Here is a 23988-nt window from a genome sequence, read left to right as displayed (position 1 = left end):
AAATTAAAACTACTCCTGGCTCACACAACTTGTAGTTACATCTAAAATTAGAGACTCATATTCCCAAAGGCCTCAAGTAAGGCTGTATTAAAACTGTATTTTCAAGCCAATATGGACATAAAACCAGCATGCAGACAGCCGCCGGTGAGGGCTCACATGCTGTCATTACCTTGGATGCTCAAGAATAAAATGAGTTGTAAGAAAACTTGGACACTGATCAAATACACACATAGATGCATTATTCTAGCTATAACTGTGCACTGAAGACGTGGAAGATTCAGGATGGCAGCATCCCCTCAACAATGCAAGGCATGAAAGCATCTGAGCTAGCAATAACGATAACTCTCAGCTGTAAAAATAACTTGTACATGTGTAAGGAAATGTACACCTGGAGGCTACTTTGTTACAGTTATCTCTTTGGTTGAAAAGCCTAGAAAAATCATCTTTATACTACTCCTGCTGTTGATTCCTCAGAATGTTTGGGCTAAAGCCTGCCATATTTCAGGGGAGAATTTTGTTACTGGTTTCCATGCAGGCTGGATAGCGTACACGTTTCACATGTGGGCACCTTTTAATAGCATGCTTGTGTTTACTGTGGCCCCTGACATAACCTTGCAGGCAGACACTTCTACTAGTGATTATAAAACAGAAAAAACTTGAGCTCTTTACAAATATTTAATCATCATAGTCAAACTTGCCATGACAATAAGACCCTAGGAAAGTTGATTCAATGTTTTGGTGTCTCTGCTAAAGTAGCATATAACATCCTCACTTCGCAGTGCGTGGTCAACCTTGACCAAAGGCTACTGTGGTCCTCCGGTGGGACTGTACACCAGTGTAAGGTGCAATACAGCCTGGGCAGCCTAGAATAACAATGCTAATTTTTAATCAGTTTTTGCTCAGCTTTAGGCCGTGATCACAGCCCCACTGTTTGTGAGCTGCTCCTTAGATCACTCTTGTTATTTCTTTGCAGGAAGATCCCTTTGGTAAAGTTGATTTTGTCTAAAGCAGAGCTAGTTTGGCAATATGTTTTTCATGGTCAAGACCTTTGTAAAATTTGTCTCATAGATTTTTTAGTATTTTTTTCAAGTGTGTGCAATCCTGATGCTTATTTTTATAAAATGTAGCAACTTAGGATATTGAAAATTTCTACTCCTGTAAAAAATGTCGAAATTGGCTCAAAAGTTATGAGGAGACACAAAGGATGAGACAGAATGATCAAGTGTGCTTTGTATTGGTAGGACACAAAGCTAAAAATCACAGTTGTGGCCCCAAGAAATCACAAGATGATAGTTTAGAAAGCATGAGAGCTCTTCTCTAAATGGATTTATTTTGTCTTCCTCCATTCTGAAGTTTCAGGGAGAATTAAAGGCATTCAAAGCTGAAATTTTCAATTCACCTCAGGAGGCAGAGCATTAAATAACGCAAACAGAGAGACAAATAACAATCTCGTGCTGAGAGACAAGAGTTGCAATTTTGCATTTTTCAAGAGACCAGGGCACCAAGCACAAGGAACAAAAATGCTCTTGTGACTCCTGCTGATGGTCAGCTTCTTCAGCGGAGAAGACTGCAGCAGCCTGAGCTTTCTCCTGAAGCCTATTATTCTCAAAAGAAATGCCAATTGAATTTTATGCGAGTCTCTTTCAGCCATATTTCCAATGAAAATCAGAACTATAGGCACAGTAAATAAAACCAAAAAAGAGAACATATTTAGCCACATTGTCAAAGTGGCTGTGTAATAGGTAAGTGTGAGTGAAGATCGTTTCTTTCATCGTATGGCTGAGACTCAACCCCTCAGAATCTGAAAGCTAACCTAAGAGACAACACTTCAAATCACAAACCTTGTCACAGCATCTAATTTCTGGAGCCTGCAGCAGCTCCATGCTCCCTGGAAACATGAGATTATCAGGACACATCAGGGTATGAGCTTGGGCTTCAGAGGTTAAGATCAGGGTTCGCAGGTGTGTTTCAATGATCGTATTACCTTCTCAGCAGAGTTTCTTCCAGCACTTTGCACATGCAAAACTCCTCTCAGAGGACAAGAACTTCTTATCAAACTTGAAACTCTGGGGTGAAACCATATGTCCCTGTTGGCATCCCTAAGAGTCACCGTAACATTACACAAAAGAAGGGCACTATAGGAGTTCAGCCTTCATGGTCTACAGCATCTGATGTCAAAGATAAATAGGGTGACCTGTGATCCCATCTTATACAAGGATTTTGCATAAAAGATTGAAATGATCCTTCACGTTTTGAAGTCTATGGCTTTACTATGTCTGCTTTTTCTGCATAAATGAAGTTGGATTTAAAGACTTCAGGATTCTGATTTTTATTTCACCATCTATGAGTTCTTTCCTGCCATGTCAAAATGCTTCGTGTTGAGTTAGCCCAAATCAGATGGTCACACATTTATTTCCCTGATGTCCATGTGGCATTCATTTCAAATGATTAAAAAGTCATCTTCACTTTCTTGTTTCTGCTTCCTGATCAGGTAGCTGATACCAAAAATGTTTTATCACAGTTGGCTGATAAATAAAAATAGAGACTCCTGGCATGCTAACAGAAAATAAAGCAATAACAAACAGAAAGTCTTATTTATAGTTTCCCTTACTGCTAAATGAGCAGTTATTTCTTACACCTTACACAGTAGGGGTGTGTGTGTTGGGGGGGGGCATTTCTGTGTGAAAGGTGTCAGGTAAAGGAAAAGGATAGAGCTTCAGGTAAAGGAAAGGGACAGAGCTTCAATATAATTTTAAAGAGCACAAACTTACAAACTTTGAACTAATTTCTGCAGATATACTTAGTGCTAGAAAACCTTTTTTTTTTTTTTTTTTTTTTTTTTAATTTTCACTCTATTCAAGTAAATATGTTTAGCTGTTTAGCATGAACTTCAATAGAAGCCTTCTATTTAAGGCTAAAAAAAAGTTACAGACATTGAGCCAGTTACCACTGTGCAAAATGTAGTCTGATAGACGTGGCTAACTTTGCCAAGTATATATACTGCTCTCCCAAAAGTGAACGGGTCTAAATGCTAAGAAAGGGTGACAACACGCTTAAGAGAAAACAGAAAACAACCACAGTAACCATTTCCGTGCATACATAAACTATGATTTCTTTTTTTATTTTTTTTTACTTTCACAAAACACTTGTAGCTGCATCAGAGCATTGTGTGATGTCTGCGATTTATTTGAAAGTTACTGAGGTTATAGTGACACCTTATGGCAGTTTTATTATATTTTACAGAACGATTGGAAAGTTAAGATCTACAACTTGTTAAAGCCTGTCATTATCAGCGAGGAACTGCTTTGATGTTTTCAGAAAGCATTTACCTATAAATTACTGAAAACCTCAACAATGTCTGGTTTTCCTTTCACTCTCACTGAGAAAATAGCTTTCTAAAGATGCATAGTCTTTAGAATTGTCTTCTCTCCATGTTTAACAGATTATCTATGCCAGTCAGCACATGCATGCACTCTATTAAACGTTACCTATGGCAAATGCAAGCTGTTACTGATCTGATTCACCAAATTGTCATGTAGTTCATTGTGTTCCTCTAATCCCAGAGCTAACTCTTTAAAAGAAAGCAGCATGAGAGAAGCTAATGAAAGCATTCTTCCCCTTTAAATACTGTTGAAAACCAAACCTGTAGAATACATAAATACCCAAACCAGATTCTAATTACAAAGAAATACAGTTGATCAAAATCAGAAACTCGTATCACACCAATTTAAACGCCATGTTAGTTTGAAATAATGACCTAAAGAAGGACTACATTAAAGTGAAGAATTTAAAAAAGGACATTTAACAAAGAATATTTTATAAATACATTAGTTATTTTCTTGGACCCAGTAACTTCAGCAGTCTGGAACACACAAGTAATCAAAATACAGTCATTTTATTTTTCCTGATCTTCTTGCCCTGCTTTTGTAATATATAATTGTTGTAAGACAAAATTATTTTTAGCAAATCTCTCCAAAATCTCTGATGCTGTGCTAGGACAGATTGTTTAGCCAAAAGTTTGTTGCTCTAATTACAGATGTATCTGATGGTTTCTTCAACATTTTTGGATATTTGAACTTACTTGAGGTTACTTCTGTGACTTCAGCAAAGCACTTACAGCTTTGGTGATGTAGGTAAGCATCTGTTTTATTGGAATGACAGAGGCAGAAGTTTATTTTCTATTTTTATTTTTATTTGTATAATTTTAGTTGTATTTTTTTTGAGTTTCCTGCTGGAAAGCAAGCTCTCCAAAGTTTTAATTTTATTTTTTACTCTTACAGAGACTTAAATTAGCATGAAGCAGACACGTACAACAACCTCAGCTTGTGTAGTAACAGCCACAAGCAGCTTCCATCACCAAAACATTCAGTTTTCAGGCCAATGACAATAATGCTTTCATTGATTCTGGGGGAGTTTTGAATGGAGCTTCTCCTTTGATTATCCTTGACTAGTTATTGCAGAACAGTGTAAAACAGTCTTTTGAATGTTCTGCAGAAGGTCACTCATGATGCACTGTAAGAAACTCCACTCAAAAGGCAAAATAACGATTAATGCACAAGTAAAAGGCCAGAACAAAAGCCTTCAGAAATTGGTAAGTAGATACAGGGAGGACATAAATTTATACTGTTTCTATGTTTCAAGTTGCTCCATGTCCACAACTGGCTTACTTTGCAGTAACAAACGGTATTAGAAACATGATAACATAGCTGATAAGCAGATATCATATGCAGGGGGAAAGAAAAAAAAAAGTTTTTTTTTAAAGACATCTACTATTAACTCTTAGATTAATGTTTAAAGTACAGTGTAAATTATTTGAAAGCTATCAGATAACTTGTATTTATTTAGCTGCTCTTGGGTTTGTGCACAGGTAGGATTTTAATTCTGAGTTTCAAACTTTACTGCTCTGGGGGAATGTTTTACAAAACCGACTGGTATCCCCCTTGGCACACCAAGAGCCAGCCTGCCAATCTACCGAGCAACTGGTCTCCAGCTGGTGATGTGAGCACTGAGCTTCAGAGATCCAGGTCAAAAGTGTATATTTGCACTAGCAATAAGAAAAGAACACCAAGTAAACCATGTCTGTTTGCATAACTCCTGACAAACAGCTCATTTCCTACACCTACTGAGCTGCATTCCTCATGACTGCAAACTTGATAGGGCAACACAGCTCCAATCCATTTTAGACCAGTGTTTTTAATCTTAAAGCTCTGGCATATCACATATGCCAAAGGAGGAACTACAGATACCAAATAAAGGAATGAAGTGGAGACATAATTAGCTCCTAGTATTAGAGTATTTGACACCAGGTACAATAAATTGCAAAGTTTTCCATCTTTTCCTGTTTGAAGTCATCAGTTCCCTGTATTCATGAAAGAATGTATGAAATTATGAATTCTAAGCCACTGCAAACCAACCCAGAACTGGATTTCAGCACTTAAGACTTTCCTGCTCAAGAAAAAGGCAGTAGTTATGAATCCCACCAACGTCCAGAGGGGACAGAGAGAACATTAGCATGTCAAGGACTCCCAAGTCAGAGATCAGGACCATGATTTTCACTGCAGGTGCCCTCGAGTACATCTCTACTGCACTGAAACCTTTCTCATCTTCCAATACCACGGACCGAAAGCTGGCATATGGGAAGGCTGTCCTCCCTTGAGATACAGCCAGGGTAGGAATGGGGATGCTGTGATCCTTAGCAAGTATGAAGAGGGAATTGGAGCTACTTGCTACCTTTCAACTTCTACCTGATCCACATCTTTCTTCCTTTACTCTTCTCTCTCATACCTGCTCCAACCAGGGATGCTTCTAAGCATCTGATCTTATACATCTCATATTTGATCAATTTATGCCACACACAGAACTAAGCACTAGCTTCCTTCAAAGCACTGGCAAACCTGTGAGCCTGACAAAGCAGCATATCCTAAAAGCCAGGTTCAGAGCCAAGGGCTGGTTTCTGGGAAATGAGCAATGAAAACGCAAATTGATATCACTATGTAGCATCAGAACCCCAGATTCTGGCATGGGTTTAGTGGTACAAGAAGGACATGGAGGTGCTTGAGTGGGTCCAGAGAAGGGCGACGAAGCTGGTGAGGGGCCTGGAGAACAAGTCCTACGAGGAGCGGCTGAGGGAGCTGGGCTTGTTCAGCCTGGAGAAGAGGAGGCTCAGGGGCAACCTTATTGCTCTCTACAGGTACCTCAAAGGAGGCTGTAGAGAGGTGGGGGTTGGTCTGTTCTCCCACGTGCCTGGTGACAGGACGAGGGGGAATGGGCTAAAGTTGTGACAGGGGAGTTTTAGGTTGGATCTTAGGAAGAACTTCTTTACCAAAAGGGTTGTTAGACAGGCTGCCCAGGGAAGTGGTGGAGTCACCATCCCTGGAAGTCTTTAAAAGACGTTTAGATGTAGAGCGTAGGGATATGGTTTAGTGGGGACTGTTAGTGTTAGGTCAGAGGTTGGACTCGATGATCTTGAGGTCTCTTCCAACCTAGAAATTCTGTGATTCTGTATTTTCAGAAGTAAATGCTAACTTTAGAAATATCTAGTCTGTCAGTTTTCCCTAACAACTTTAATTCTTTTGTACAGGAAATATATGATCATGTTTCAAGACAACCACTAGTGGATAGCAACCACACTAAGAAATAAACTCAAAATTACATTGTATAAACTATGTTTCAAACAGAATAAAGTGATCAAGTTTTCCACACAAGTTATTTTACAGAAATTTAAAATAAAATTACAATCTGACACTAAAGTATGAAAAGTTCATTTATTTCTATAGGCAACCTCATTCACAGTACAAAGTGATATGAATTTCTCAAAACTGTCACTGTACCTTTTACATTTTTTAAGTAACTGATCTAAAAGTTGATACAAGAATAAATTTGTTTCTGAAGAGCAGTCCATTAAGTTGGAGATACACTAATGCCATGCTATGACAGTTCTAATTATGAATCACAGCTGACACTACAGTAACACCACTTTATACATGAGAATTTCCATGTTTTACAATCAAAACATAGAATTGCCACTAGTACAGAGACTGTACAATTAGACAAATAAACAAATATTAAATATTTTGCACAAGGCCTGAGTTCACTATAACACATTTTGATTTACAACTTCATCTCAGAAATCTGTACAGCAGTTAGAACTGTTTCAGAGAACTTAAAGACAATACAACTTCAGGGGTTTGCTTATATGTTCAGTTGATGCAGGTGCGAGGCCTGGAAGGCAAGATTTGGTGTATGAATCCAAGGTTTTACTGCCCTATGTATTTTCCTTGTATGGCAGTCAAAACCTTGTGGAAAGATAGGTATGAAGCAGGACCTCACTTGAAAATCAGCTAAATCATCTGAAGTTCTCCAGATAGTTTTTCTCACAGCTATTTCAGAATAAAAGTTCACAATGAGTATATAAAATGCAGCATTTCTCTTAACAAAGAACAAAAAAGGGTCACATATACAACAGGATATTTCTGTATTCCCCTTCCCTACATTTCTTTAATTGGAAATGGCACAAATTAGTGAATTCACTCCCCCCCCATAAAAAACTCATCAATAAACAAAAATCACTGCAGAGTTCAACAATTTCATCTGTAATGAGAGACCCAGTTTTCATAAACTTACCTTTTAAAAACCGTACTCTTTTGCTCAAGTCATGTAGATATAGGTGGACTAAACAATATGAATTTATAATACTTAACAGAAGTATCATAATTGCTTGCCTTCATGGAAGTCTTGTGGGATTTGATTTAAATGTAACTTCTCATTTAAACTTTGCTCTCATGGTGCAATTGATCTTAAAAATCTGTAATCCTGCAGTCCAAATACACAGCTACCTACTTACAGACATATACACAACAGGGATTACAGTAAAAAATGATAACTTTTTTTCTAACTTTAGGAGGCCACTGGGATATTTCTGGAAGTTCCAAATCAATCTGAAAGAGATATTGTTAACAAAACTTAACAGGAAAGAAACGTTTTAAATAATAAGGCTCAAAACATTGTGCACCCATGCATTCAAAAATTCAGCATTCTACTTGGGAGTACTCAACATCTGGGCAGACCTCTAAGGCCACTACTTCCCTAAGTCATTTCTAATTGACATCGCTACTGAGAGAGGCAGACATACAATCTTCATTAAAACAAACTAGGACACTCTACCCATGTTCCCAGTAAAGTTTTTCATCTTCCAGGTAGTTGGTGGACTCCATTACCTTCCAAAAGGCTGGTACTGCTGTCCTCTTTACATATGTAGGCTCCACAGGCTGTTTTCTGCCTGATCCATACCACTTGTACGAAAAGAAACCTGCTCCTTCCTCCATACTTGAAATGACACTCATACCATTTCACTCCCATTTCTCTCCTCTTGAGAAAGGCAGACCTAAAGTCTTTTAAGCTACTCAGTAAGTCAATAGTTTGAAGGTTCCTCTCTGGCAGCCCCAACAGAACAGGTTTTTGAAGCCTCTTTAGCACAATCCTTCCATCAACAGGATTAGTTTTCTAAGACTGGGTTTTCATAGAATGCTTCAGGGACTTTCAAACTTAGAAATATATATATATACAAAAACATTGAGCTAACAATTCTAATACAGAAAAGACTGTTGTCTTGCTTGGTACAAGAGTATTCATTTAGCATACAACAGAACAGCAAAAGCACCATTAATGCTTATGCTTAAAATGTGCAGCTATTTCCACTTCTTTTCTTTGCATTTCTCCTTCTGTAGTAAATGGATAAATCAATTAAAGAACAGGAACTTACTCCCCTCTCCTCTTTGCTCCTCCTTTACAAATGAACAGAAAGTAAACCAGGTGAGCTGGGCAGGTACAATAGATGTGCAGGGTGAAGGGCTGTAATATGATGATATAACCTGCCATGCTTCCATATATTATTTCTTTAAATTAGGTTGAATATACAGTGCAGAAATTTTATGTAACTTACATTTGTCAAAGCATTATAATGAATATATATTTTATATCAGCTTACTATTTCAGTAATAAATTTGCAATTTCTTCATCAGATACCATTTCAAACTTCTCTCTTTTAAAAAAAAGGGGGGATTAGATAGTCCCCTCTACTTCAGGCCAGACTAGACGTAACTGCTTTCCATCCAAGTCCAGAAACAGAAGGCCCCTGGAAGGCCCACAATTTATAACATAGTCCCTTCCTCCTACTCTTAACCAATGAACTGGATCTGAAGTACAGCTGTTGCTTTCAGACAGTGGTGTTCACTTTGGCCACAACATGAGTCTTTCGGCCTCTTTCAGGGTCACAGAATGATGATGTGCAAGGGGAAAGATGATCTGGACAAGGCCTCCTACAGAACAGCTATTGTAGCAGGCACTAAGTGGCATACGGCCTTGGTGACTTCTTGCAACTCCTCTTCTAAGTTAAGCAGAAATAATTAGAGAAGTTCACAGATATATAGCTTCCCGACACACTAAATAGGAAGCAACTGCATGGAAGAGGGATGTGACCCTCTGATTTTAACTGAAATTACTTTTCCATTTGTATTTTTAAATAACTGAAAAGAAAATTTGCTATTGTTTTCATAAACTCCCTTTTCAGTTTTCTTTTGTAGCTATTCTACTCTGGTCATTCTGAAAATTGTGATAGAGAAATAAAAATTATGCTCTGAAATACAAAATGGAAAACATTTCATATTACTTGAGCCAGATAAAAATATTATTCTAACACATTAGCACTGCATGGAAGAACTTTTCTTACTTTTAACTTTTAACATTCTTAACATTTTAACATTTTTTTGGCTTTCTTACAAAATACATTATATTCTCCAACAGCCCATGCCAAAAGTACATGTCCCAATCCCCAGAGTTTAGGAGTCTAGTATACAAAATTTTATCACTATCTGATAATTTTTTTTCTGTTAGCTTTCCCTCCATAGCTACTTTCTCTCCAAAACTTAAACCTAAAAATAGTTCTGAAAGCTTCTAACAAAACAAGGATCAGGTACTGAAAACCCAAGTCAGGACACTGATGTGTAAGACTACCTTTACCAGATACGTTAATGTAATACATTGTAGAGTCCCAAGAGATGTTATTTTTAATTTAACCTTATTTTCTGAATAATTTAGAGGAATACAGATTCAAGTAATTCTTTTAAGTCTTGCCTTAAGTTACCCTAACAAAATGTAGCTTTCTAAATTTGACATAAAAGAAGACATTAGTGTGATTGAGAGTATAGAGTACTAGCGACTGTAAATGAACTTAAATAGTTTAACAGTTCTAGGATCGTAGTTAAGTTTACACAGATATTTTAACATAACCTACGATGTTTACCATGAATATTAACAGCACATAAGCATCACAATGTGTTAGGCATTGTTTTCTAAACCACAATTTCACTGGTCCCAGGTATTTTAAAATAACAGGACTAAGGCAGCAGCTATAATACATGAACAATTCTTTAAGAAATATGCTTAATGCTATTACCGCTTAGAACTGTGGAAATATACCAAAATACAAGTCACATTTACAGCATAAGGCCCTTTGGTTTCTTAAGCAGCAAATGAAAGAACGATTTCTTCAGTGAAAGGCTTTGAAAAATAAAGCATGTAGGCTTTCCATAAAAAAAGGTAACTAGTTCTTTCCTTCTCAAAATAGCCAGCTAGGGTCTCCAAAATATTACATAAGAAAGTTCCTGAAATTCCGAGGAAAGAAGAAATTAAAACCCAACAGTAGTATCTGACAGAACAGAGATTCTATCATGGGCAAGCTGAACATCAGCCTTCTGGGAAGTAGAAGAAATTACTGCTTCATTTTCTGGAGAACTTTATTAAATTTGGAATAATACAATAAGAGGGATCTGAAATACCTGTGTATTTACCGTATATTCTAGAGCTTAGCTTACAAATCTGTATGTGACAACTCACTTCATAGTCATCTATCCTTCATAAGGACTTAAATTAAAACAAAATTAAAATACAATAGTTTATTCTAGTCAAGGCAATTTATGGCAGTCTGCTTTTTCACAAAACCATGTGAAACTTCTACCAGACAGCCCTTTCTCATCTTCCCAACAGAGCCCAAAACAACTAATCCAAGATATTTCTGTGTAACCAAACCAACTGTAAGAAGCTGGGGCAGTCAACACTTAAATTTTACAGACTTTTTTTTTTTTTCTGGGAGGTTCCATAACAAGTCATATTCTTCTTTTTCACACCAGTTAGAAGCAGTATCAAGGTAACCAAAACACTGAAATGTATAGTAAACACAACCAAGTCATCACATGTATTTTAAAATCCCACTTAAGTGGTACGTGGCTTTTACTATGGGGTTGGTAACAAGGATCTGACATTTTAAAACAGGTTGTCATTTGGAGCAGAGTTCTTCCTCTATTCCAAACTTGGACAAAATTTAATAACCACTCAATCTTGCAGTTTACTCCCACATCGATTCTAATCATCTCATAAGAGAAGAAAGGCAAAATATTTTTTCTTAGCGTCTTTCACAGTTATCAGTTAGAGATATTACTACATAGCATGGCTAACAAAGCATTCTGAGGTAACATAAGAATTTACCTTCTGCAAACTGTCATAATAGGGCATAATGACAATTTGTGTGAAATTCAGGTGACAACTTATCAAAAAAAAAAAAAAAGTTGAATTTAGCAGACACCAAAAAACCTGATCCACAGGACAGGATAGCACTAAGTTGTATTTGCTAGTGTTATTACCCCCTAAGCATTTCTGTTTAAGAAACACAGTTTTCTTATAAATCCAGTTGATTGAATACACTTCTGAATATATTTGAAATTTTAGCTCCTTCTTTTTCAATTCAATACATGCATCCTACCTTCAATGCTCTGAAGTTGGGTAAAGAGATGGGAAATCTTTAGTACATAAGATGGCTGTGCACTTATGCAATTCCACTGCATTACCAGGTGAATGAAAAAATTAGTCTTTTTCCAGTGGAGAAGTCTTTACTTTGGTGGGTGGAAAGTTTCCCCAAGCCATGCTTTTACTAATCAAAAAAGATGTTAATCAGCTTACCCATGATTCAAATTTTATCAATCTTTGAAAGAAAACAAAACATTTTACCCAAAAAGATCTTTTAAGTCATTACTAGCTGAGCTGCTGTTTGTCATCGTGTTTGCTGGTTGTGCAAAGTTCTGAGGAGCAAAGAAAGGATTACCCTGTATACCAAAGCCAGGCTGTCCTATCATGTTCATCTGAGGTCCCATGACTGAACTGCTCACACTTGGGGACCCCTGTGGGGGTACAAACTGATTAACCCACTGGTTTGACTTCTGTTGAGCCAACTGTTTCATGCTAACTTTGGGTTTTTGAGGACCAAAAAGATTATCTAAAGCAGACATATCTGGGGGTCTGTTTTGTTGTGTCAGTGGAGAGATTGCAGATGCAGCACTCATAGGACTGTAATTTGGCATATTGGCAGTTGGTACAATGTTCATCTTGGTTGTTCCTGTTGCGCTTGGACCACTGAAGAAATTTTGAGTAGTGGGACCGCTTCCCATACTGAATCCAGCAGTCTGAAAACCCATAGTAGTATTCAGTCCATTTGTTGTTACATTTCTCTTTGTGCTGTCAACAGGTGATGAAAATCCCATTCCAACACCCATAGAAGGGACAGACGAGAAGCTGTTTGAAGATGCCACTATAGCTTTGTTGATGGAATGGCTAGTCAAAGATGACATATTATCTATCAGTGTATCTGTCAAGTCTTTTGTCTGCAAAATATATAAAATGTAGTTAATATATAAAATGTAATTTGTAGTTAATATATAAAATGTAATTAAACCCTTTTCCTGTATACACACACTAGTAACAGTAGTTATCACTGCTCCTGCGGAAGTGGCATTCATTTTTCAGAAACTAATTTATTGCATGGAATTGGGCATCAGATATAATTATATATAAGAGGAATTACGTTATTTTCATTCTTTGCTACTTGGAACTAATCGTTTTGCAGTTTTTCTTGGACAACGAAGACTTTACATCAAGTAGTACCTGGTGTATACCAAGCACACAATCTGCTTGCAAGCCCCCCATTCCTAACTCCAAGATCTTTATGTATTTAGATAATAAACTCTTCAGAGCAAAATTTTATTATTATTTTTTCCCTATATGCTTTTCCCATATCTAAACAATGGTCTTCAGTGCCTTTAGAAACTACTGCAATTTTAGAAGTGGGAAATACTGCTAATGATACAAATGGAAGGGAGGTCAAAACTTAGTTTTCTCAACTGTACCACTGTAATGCCAGTTGAAACAAAGGTGAATCACAGGACAAAAATGCTAAATACATACAGTAGGTGAAAGAAAAAAGCATCATGGCTCCAATGGGAACAGTACAATACTTTGCTGTTTCTCACCTGCTTCACTGGAGGTGTTATTGCAGTTGCTTGTGGCTTAAGAGGTTGTTGGCTTTTCAGTTTCTGTGCCTGTTCTTGTTCTTTAGCTAACTTTTGCTTCTCTTCAAGTGTAAGTGATGCCTTGAAAAGGGAAAGTACTAACACTAAGTTGGACAGTATGGTTATTTATTGTTATTTTTATTTCATAAATAACACTGTCAATTCAACAATATGTGGTAGAACAGAAAATATTACTTATATAAAACAAAGTGGATAAGCACAAAATCTTACTATATATTGCTAAAAAGTACTTAAAGCAAATAAATACAATATTAAAAGCACCATAATGAGAAACTCTGGGCACATCTGAAATAAAAAGGTACTGCAACAAGATTATTTTAGCTTTGACTTCTTAATATTGGGCATAAGATAAAGTCCAGTTTTTGAGTTCATGTAAGTACCTGTTGGCACTTGATACAGAACTACAACCAACAGTGGAATTGAAAGGGAGTTTTATTTTAATATTGCTTAGGGAACCTTTCAGGATTTTAACTCTTAATGAAAGATAAAATCAGAAAAATCACACAATCGTGGTTGAGGTTGGAAGGAACCTTTAGAGGTCATCTGACCCAACCCCCCTGCTCAAACAGGGACACTCCCCCTTCACCTAAAATTAGGGAAAGGCTTCAGATAATTAGAAATAGAAATGATGAAACATATATAATCTGGGAAGGCATTTAAATAGTTAATAGCCATGAAAATAATTTTATAATTGAGTGTTAACTGCAAGCATAAGCTGTGTCATGTCATGCTTTTTCTTTGTTTCCTGTACCGAACCATAACTTAACATACCCTGAACATATTAACATTAACAATCCTTAACATATTGAATGCTCTTTTTCACATAACTTTGAATTTTTACACTAGAAGTTAGTGTTGTTTACTATGTGAAAATTTATTTTTGATCTTCATCTCCATTTGTGATTTTATAAATTAAAAAGTCACCTGATCATTTTGATTTGGCAAACTAAATCCACTATTTAAGCTTTAGTTTTACTAATAGCGAAAAGGAGGAAAAAAGTGACCAAAGATTTATAATCCTAATTTGCCTACTTTGTGCAGAGACATTTTTTTAAGGAAAGGCTTTCACAGAAATTCAAGGATGTGATTTGAACATTTTTCAGAGCACTTTCACATGTGAGTAGGCCTTGTAATGTATAATACAGGAACAGTTTTTCTTTTAAAGCTTGTAATATGATAAATATTTACACATACTCATTTTATGCAACCATACCAAACTTGTAGTAGACAGATAGATGTAAGAGAATTCCAGAACAAAAAAGCCATACCTTTTTCTGTTTTGATGATAACTCATTGTCTTTACTGTCAGGTCCACTAGTTAGAAGGTCCGTTCCAGTATTATTGAATACCTTGTCAATCTATTTAAGATCAAACAAACAAAACTAAGTTACGTGAAATGTTGCAACTTAAGATAATGTACATATTGACTTATTTTAAATTTCTACATCAAAGTAATACAATGAAACACTGACTCTTACCTGATTACTTGTACTACTAGATCTTGCCTCTTCAGACACATTCATTTGATTAGCTATATCCAAAGATCTATACAATATTACAAAAAGATAGCATTACAGTCACATCCACAACACTTATTCAGCAGCATAGAATATCCTTCTGCGTTTAAACAATGTTTTAAAAAATGCTACAACAGCACTGCCGTATTTAGAATGCTTATAAGAGACTGGAAAATTATAATATTGTAATCTGTAAAGGTTTCCTAACAATCATTTCACGTGGTTTTTAGTTCCTCCTTTTGAGTGAGGTGACATAGACTTTGGGTAGCTCAAGTTAATTTGACTTAGAAACTTCAATAGTTCAAAATATCTTCAAATACTTCTGCCTTCTACCACTGCTGCTATGTTTACGTTTCTGCTGTGTGGTTTGTGTTCTCATCAACTACAGAAAACCAATTATTCTTGGCATATACACATAAGGCACAACTGTACTAGTGGAGCTGAGTATGAACTATAATAAACTGTAACTGAACAACATAAGGGTAAAGGATTTTACTTTATAAAACTACTGATAACAAAATAACACTATAATTCTAGGACTAATACATCTTTGCTAACAATTGCACTTATCTGAGGTAATTCTCAATGACTGAGCTGAGTATTATCTGGATTTTATTGGTATGGCTAGTTTTCTCATATTTGTGAAAAAATAAGTTTCTGCTTACTTAGTTCACCTCTAATACACATGCACTTACTTCTGTTGCTCTTGCATGACATGAAGCTGCTCAAGTTTTGTTTTATGTTCTGCTTCCAATCTATTAAGCATATCTCTTATAACACAAATAAAAGAATTGAACTGTAAAAGAAATGTACAAGAAGTTTAGATTTTGCATAACATATACACACAAGACATGTATAACTTAAAAGGTAGTATCTCATAAAACTTACAGTATACTATGTGAGATAAACTACAGGCTTTTAAGTTATTTATAATCCAGTTTCAATACCTTGTGTTAGATACTCAACTACTAGTGGAGTGTATACTGAAACAGTGAAAACAATATACTACTGAAAAAAACAGAAGTGAGATAACTCAGACAAAAAGCACAGCTGAATGCTACCAGATACGTTTCCCCTCCCCCAGAAAAATCCTATTAGGTATTCCATTTCTTAATTATTTCATAGGAACACTGCTAAACTTTTACATTATCTGCAATATTTACATACAAAACTAAATGAAGAGACATTAAGATTGCACTTTAACTTTTAATCTGAATTATAATTATGCTAGCTGTTAACTGCTTTTGCAGGATATTTGGAAGGTGACAGTATTCACTTTGAAGGTTTATACTAGATCAGTTATCTCCACTGAGAAAATAACAAAGTTAAGCATGCAAATACAGTAATACTGGAAGCATCTGTATTCCTTTTTTCTTTAAACAGAGAGACAAACAGCAGTATTTTTTTTTCCCCTGTGACAACAGTTTAAATATATTCTCTGCAAATTTAACAAGTAAAAACATGCAGAACGTTTTTGTTCCTACCTGATTGAGATTAAGGTTGTTCTCAATACTAAGAGGAATCAGATGGGGCAATACTTTTCCTGCAAGTTGTTCTTTGGTAATTCCCAACTTCTTATGAGTAAATGTACATTTGTAAATACCTGACATACAATATCAAAATAGCAAAATTGTTAAGTTTAGGAAATAATGTGAACAAACTCCAAGTTGCACTCTGTGTGTACTGATCACTCGATTGTACATTGGTTCTTTGTGCCACAAGAACTAAATACTCATCCACAATATAAACACATTACAGCAAGATGTTTTGCTAACATTCAGAACAAGAAAAGACCCAAAGTAATACTTGACAGCTGTGAAACCTGATATTACTAGTCAATGTATTCTAAGATAATTCACCTGAAGAATATGTACCTTTGAAGAGATTACCATGAGCAAATGAGTTACCACTAACTGACAAATTGCCAAAAGAAACTAACCTGCATTAACTAAGGAAGCATTCTTGCCTAGCAGGACAAGTGACTAGGAGTAATTATTATGCTGCTTTCACTAACGCTAATTGCATTTTAGAAAGACTCTTCTTACCCAGAAGTTTGGGTCTGTGTTACAGAAATCATGGGACATATTTTATTTGTTGTGAAATCACTGAAAAAGAAATAGTGACACACACAAGGGATACAGTGTTAAGCATACCAGTTCTATACAGCTTCTGACAGGAGGATTCCTGTGTGCTTATATAGTTCATTTCTGGTGGCAGACACCGAACATACTGGTGCAGAAAGCGAAGAAAGCTTCATCTGCTATGGTTTGTATTAGAACAGAGTGGTTAGCTAGCCAAAGAAGATATCACACACAGATGCAAAGTATTATTGTTCCAAAAAAAAGGAACCCTAGTATAATGAATTGATTTCAACCCCTCATTTCCAAACGGCAGTTTGCTTATCCACTGTATCCAAGTAGAATTCCAGAATACAACAACTGAGGTAAAAGACACTTTCCCTCATTCTTAGATAGCAAATGCAAGCCAAAGAATCAGGGATTACTGAAGAGAGCGCAGCTGAAATTACTACAGACAGATGCCCTCTTGCTGATTTTGAGGATGTTAAAATAGCTTTGCTGTTATATATTTGTTACTGTGATGTTACAGCTGAATGAGGATTGCTCTCTGTATGATTCAACTGTTGCAAATGGTCTACTGCTTTGCTAACAGTAAGATAAATAGTCACTCAGTCACTCTTTCTTGGCAGTGACTCTGGTCAACTGGTCTCTGCAAGCCCATTCAAGCTGTTAAAATCACACAACCTAAGTTAGCCAAGCACCAGAGTGGCACCAGAAAAGCACAACTGGGAGTAAGGTCTCCTTTCTCTTCAAGTAATAAGCCATGCCAGGCTTTGTTAGCTGTTTTGTGAAACCTCACCCAGATTGCATTCCATTTCAGTGCAAAGGTACTGTGTGTTTGCTTAAAACTCCAATAAAACGAGTATAACAAAACCAGCAGTGAAGAGCAATACATTTGTACAGACAATGATTTTTAGCACCTGACACACAAGAGCGGTAAGAAAAGCCAATAATTACACCTTAAAAGCTCCAGAATACTCAGAACTACATTGGGCCTTGAAGACTACAAACACATATACTAGTGATCAGAAGTACCAACAATACATAAAGTAACTGAACTGAGACATACTAAAGAAACAGAAACAAGTAGTTTTTAATAGACGTTATTAGCAATACACTATGTAAGGATCATCAGTGATTACAAAGAATCTCTGAAATTTACAACATCAAAAGCATAAAAGTTGAAAATATTAATTACCTAGAATTCCCATTAGCACTGCAGGTTCCTTGGATGGAATTTGTTGTAGAAAAGGTAGAATATCATCAAGCACAAACCATTTATCTAAGTACTCCAAAATCTTTCCTAGGCAGACTAGTGAGTTTACCCGGACCTATGAAGTATGGTAACAAAATTTTAAACAAAATCTTAACTGTATTTTGCCTAAGAAAACACAAAGCTCAGAAGAAAGGCATTTCTGAAACTACAACCTTCAGATCTGAAATTTCAAGACAATTTAAAGCAAACTATTGGAAGGAAAATTTACAATTGCATATTGTTCACAAAAAATTTAGCTTTTCTACAACACTGCTAACATATAATACTCTGGAACACACGTTACCAATAGTTACAGTACTGTTAACAACAGTTGGCAGTTGCTGACAACACTTTAAAAATTGTTAAAGTAAAAAAAGTAAACTATTTTGAAAAAAAAAATAATAATAATCAAAGAAGAAATTTGGGCTGATGAGCTTTCCTTCAAAAACAAAACAGCAGAAAGAAACAATGTAATAAACAATGTAATTGACACTAACAACATTTTATGAGGACTGAGAAACAGATAAAATTATTAGAATACTTACAGCAAGAGAAGAAGTTTGCAAACATGCATTTTTAATTCTTGGAATTAATGAATTTTTCATTGACGGGTAATCTATTAAATTGGCAAACGTGGGAATTATGTTTAGGCAAAGCTCCTGTAAAAAATATTTCACATAAGTTTAAAGAGAAACATGCCTATTTATTATAAAGTTAGTACTAACATACTCAAGGTCAAAATTAGTTTAAAATGTCTTCTTAAGCTTTCCTTTTAAGGAAATATCCATCATGTTCAACTAAGCAGACTCACTTAAAAATACCTAGAATGATAAAACATAATGACACAGAGATAGAACTTGGAAAACATATTTGAAAATGTATTCATAAATTAATAATAAAATACAGAGATAACAAGAATATCTTGCATTTTCACAAAGCACCTTTACAAAAAACACAGCTTATATTACGAGGGTCATCAAAACGTAATGTTTTTCTACAAATGTCAAGCAAATTTGAGCACTATCAATACTGCTCTGCAGCAATATAACAACCGATTGAATTATAAAAGAGCATATTTAACATACTTAAGAAACAAAGAAAAAAAAAGTAATGCAATTTCAGCCCAATCTCAAAAAATAAGGCACAGCAACATTAGGTATAGGTTGCAACCTGAATAACTGAACTGCTACTGCAGAAAAATCCCAAGCCAAGTATGTAGAAACAAAAACTGCTCTCCATAGTATGGCAAAGGCTTTGCAAGGGTAAGAGTCATATCTGTTTATCCAAATCCTTCTTTATTTAATATTGTGTTTATCTCCCCCCTCCCACTCCTGAATACCTTTGGCTAAATGGAATTTAATTCCAGTGGAAGTTAATCCACTTCTAGTGGAAAATTCCATTTTCAAAAACAACAAGAAACACCTTAAAAGCGTATATAAAGTGTAAAGAGAAAAATTATAATACAGATATGTAAAAATGTCACCAGAAGTTAGTTGAACTAACGTGATTTTACAGCAAAGCAGATCTTCTGCATTAACTGTCAACACAGATGTTTGTATCAGTGGGACCTCAGAGTAAGCTACCTATCAGTAACTGGTAAGAACATGCACGCACGCAGTTTCTGCAGTATAGGTAACGTGTCATAAAGGTACATCTTACTTTTTGCTATGGTACCTAGTTAGAATCCAGTATAAGAGCATTAGAAAAAAGTTAAGTGGTTGCTCCATGTGAAATCAGGGAGTTTTAAATAAAGGTGGCAATTGCTATACCTGGATCTGAATTGAAGGTGCTTCCAAAGCTCTATAAACCATTGGTAGAACACTGTTCTTTATTTCATCCGGTGGAGTTTTGGTTAGAAGCAAGTCCATTTTTTGCAGGAAGATCAGTAAGATCTATGGAAAGAAAGACAGTTCAGAAGCCAAAAGTTTTAACTCCAGAAACGTATGCTTACAATTTAAAGTATATTGCATCTATCATTAAAAGTTCAGAAGTTTTCTTGTAACTCAGTAAATGGTATCACTTACCATGTTGCTTGCCTGAAGGCATGGAAAACAAAAAACACTTTGACATATTATTGCATTTTAAGAACAGCAAATACAAATCAAATAAAATAATGTCTTCTAGACTAATATTTCTGAAATAAAAAGTCATAATGACTGAGGAGGGCGTTCTTGTTTCGATTTACAACATGGCCTTTTGTTAAAATCAACCCACAGAAATTCTTTACACACATCACTACTGAAAAATCTAAAGCCCCCAAAAACCACGGATCAAATGCTGTCTTCAAAGCATCTAATCACAACTCCACACGTAAAAGCTGCATTCCACATGAATCTGAAATCAAAACTGGGAACAGATGAAATGAATATTACAGCTCCCACATGGACATAAAATAGCTTTATTCTATTTCATTTTGGCATTGTACATCATAAAATGAAAAAAAAAAATAATCCAAGCAGAAAATCTCACATCTAGTTTAACTAAAAAGCAAAACTAGAATTGCACATTTGCAAAGTGGAATTCATCTTGCTTAGGCTTAACCATCTAAAAGTTAGCTGCTAGTCTTACTCATCCAGACTTGGTCTCCAATACAGAGAGCTTTGTGACTCATTTCAAGGTAACCATCTGAAATAGGTGAGAAAACACTTCTACTGCTGACTGACTTTCCATTGATATCTAGGTTCTTTATAGTAAATGGGTTGTAGTGGATAGATAAATTGTGCTAAGTGGTATCACATTCATAATAAAAAGCGAAGTATTTCACAGGAGAAAGTGATTTCAATTTTTAAGCCTAAAAATATGCAGCTATCAGTGCTTGAAGGTCAAATAAACGGAAGCATCAGAAAGTAAAAATACAATTGTACTATGCATTATGTTAATAGTATACAGGATGTTAATTTATTGCACTCCAGTTATCCCACACTAACTCCAAGATTGAGATATGAACAAACACTGTAATTAATTATTCAACGTTAATACTATAAATTCCGTCTTATGAAGGCACTGTGAACACTGGATAACAATTTCTTCATACTGAAATGCAGTAGCTTCCCAAGATACATTCGCTTCAAACTCAAGTGTCCTACAAAAGCCAAGCAACAAGCTTCAAACAGACCTAAAACATCTTGAGAGGGTGTTTGGAAGAAACACTTACAAACCCTCCCCATTAGTTAAAAAAACAGGAACTGTGCCTCGCACATGATGTTGCCAATCAGACCTGGAATTCTGTTCTCTGGGACCGCAAACTTTTTTTTTTTTTGCCCTGAATTCATGGTGTATTGACTTTGAAAACCTACCCTAGATGTCTTAGAAAAACTCTCAAACTTTAACGTTCATAGAAATAAAAGTGAAATGAGTCTTCTAGTACATAGTGTACATTAAAAATATCAATATATAAATATAAAATCCATTGTGCTCCAGATATAACCTTGAGATAAACTTTTTGCAGAGAGGATGTCTCACATATCTGACGTTAAAGGTAGAAAAACACAATGAAATCTTTTAGGATGAAGCAGTAAAAATTAAACATTTATTGGCTTCCTGTCAATTAGACGTTTATTTTTTTCAAGACAAAACAAAAAACCACAATGTACCAAAGGAAAAGAACACTAAGAAATTCTAATTTTCTGAACTATTCTGAGGTAATACAACTGTACTCTTTTTCCCCTCCCCAGAATAACGTGAGTACTCAAATGTGGTTTTCACAGAAATAAATCATCTATGTGTTCATTCCTATGTTTATCTTGGCCTTTTACTGCTTTGCAGAGAAATAACAGCAGCCAGCATTAAAGCAAGGTGAGATAGAAGGAATGCATAGCTACCTTTTATCTGTTGAGGTGTGATGCCTAACACAGCAACAAAATTCATAATTCATTCAATTATCACAAGTAAACAGCACTTTTAAGAGAGTGTAAGAAAGCATCAAAGTTTGAACTTTTCCACCCCAAGATTCCAGTGTTACCGATCCAGACACAAGCAAAAAAATAGGTTCAGTTACGAGCAGATTATGTGCAAATATTGTTATTTACAACCTTGTTGAGATTAGCTGTAGTAGCGATAAAATGATTTAAAATATACCTTCTACAACCAACTGAAGATAAGAGTTGAGTAGAAAATTGCATGTTTCCTTTATGCTAATCTAATCTCATCTATAAATGCAAATATAACTTCAGAAAACCCAAATAAAAAGGCGGGAACAGAGGTAAATTTTCTGAAAAGATCTAGTTCGTATGAATCGAGGCTGACTATCTGGACAATTACAGAGCAGGTTGGGCAACCTGTGCGAAGGTAAGAGAAGAGAACTAGAACAGTCATTTTTCAGGGAAGAAGCATCAAAGAGAAAATCTGTAATCTGAACTGTAATCGAAACAACTGTAACATACCTGGATTGGTTCTTGCTGCTTAAAAACAGGACCAAGATCAGGCAGAATGAGCCTGATATATTCCTCTTTGGTGCATTCCTCAGCAATTAGTAGAACATTGGGCAAAACAAAGGGTACCATATCAGGATTCACAAATTCAGAGGTCAAGCAAGGCAAAATTCGCTGAATTATAACACGCTAAGAGACAAAAAAAGATAATACATCAAGTTATAACATGCTGCTATTGTGCCATTTCAACAGCTTTTGTATTAACCTGTATTTGTTTTAACCCCCTCACTCCCCAAAAAGACAATTTTCAATTTTGAACTTATTTTCACAGTATAGTTAAGCTAATTTAAACTGTGCTACTTTTGTTATTTTTCTGTTTACATTCAAGACACAATTTGAGACTACAACCTATGAAGGACAATAAAAAGCTATTAAATGTATAGAAAATAGGACTTTAAATCGCTTAAATGAATTATGAAAACTCATTCTACATACTTGGTTTAGAAAAAAAATAAAAACTTTCACCACCAAAAAATTTATGTATCAGTCTTTCACTAAGCCATCACTCACTTTTTTCTGAACATACGAAGCTACTATACTGCCCCGTAAACTCCAAGTACGTTCCCACTACAAGTAGGATTCAGCTGACAAAATACAGATGATTACAATGTGGTCTACTGCAGAGTTAGGCAAGCTTAAATTCTTTTAAAAATCAATAAAGAGAAATACACAGCTCAAGGGCACAGTTCCTCTCCATAATTTATGTTTTTAAGACAGAAAAAAGTGAATGCACTAAAGACAATGTGGTTATCCTATCTATGCCCAAATTCAAAACATCAACAATTTTAGATTAAAGGAAAAAATTAAGTTAAAAAGAAGATAGTGTTAAATATATGAAGTCTGAATTTTGCAACTGTGTAGTTCAAAATTGAATGCAATTAAAAAGAAAGAAATGTAACATGATGGTTGAGAAGTTCAACTATTCTATTATGTATTAAACTACTTTTCCATCACTTATGCATTACGTCTTACATAAATTTGAGAATACCACAAAAAGAAAAGGAGTCAGTCTAGACACAGTGTCTAGCACTACAGAGGCAAAAAGTGGAATGAGAGACCCTTTGAGGTTTCTGGGTACTGCTAGTACAGCAAAGCATCTTGCAGTACTAGCAAAATGGTCTGCTGAGGGAAGGAAGCTTTACATCCTTCAACATTAAAGTGCCATAAAGATGGTGAAGCAATCCTACATACAAACTGGGAGAAAATGTGGCAAGGTAAATTCAAACAGCTATGACAGCGTCTGGAAACAAAGGGAAAGCCTTGTAACTGGGGAGAAGATAACATCCTTTAGAA

At 35.6% G+C, this 23988-nt stretch overlaps 1 protein-coding gene across 2 annotated transcripts in view; it reads right to left on the bottom strand.

The window, feature by feature from the left end:
* Positions 1-6750: 6750 nt before the first annotated feature.
* The window catches only part of SCYL2 (SCY1 like pseudokinase 2), a 35832-nt gene continuing 18594 nt past the window's right edge, over positions 6751-23988 (bottom strand). For both annotated transcript variants that reach the window (XM_068668856.1, XM_068668857.1), the window contains 10 exons: positions 22648-22824; positions 20035-20157; positions 18811-18924; positions 18209-18341; positions 16417-16535; positions 15628-15728; positions 14894-14960; positions 14684-14773; positions 13356-13475; positions 6751-12710 (listed from right to left, as the gene is read on the bottom strand). In XM_068668856.1, coding sequence (XP_068524957.1) covers positions 12057-12710; positions 13356-13475; positions 14684-14773; positions 14894-14960; positions 15628-15728; positions 16417-16535; positions 18209-18341; positions 18811-18924; positions 20035-20157; positions 22648-22824 — 1698 coding nt within the window. In that variant the 3' untranslated portion in view covers positions 6751-12056. The remainder of the gene's footprint in view (positions 12711-13355; positions 13476-14683; positions 14774-14893; positions 14961-15627; positions 15729-16416; positions 16536-18208; positions 18342-18810; positions 18925-20034; positions 20158-22647; positions 22825-23988) is intronic.

Source organism: Anas acuta, chromosome 1 (assembly GCF_963932015.1).
Source record: "Anas acuta chromosome 1, bAnaAcu1.1, whole genome shotgun sequence".
In the NCBI taxonomy this organism is placed as follows: Eukaryota; Metazoa; Chordata; class Aves; order Anseriformes; family Anatidae; genus Anas; species Anas acuta.
The sequence above is the reverse complement of the archived record's forward strand: the minus strand, read 5'-3'. Positions and strand labels throughout refer to the sequence as shown.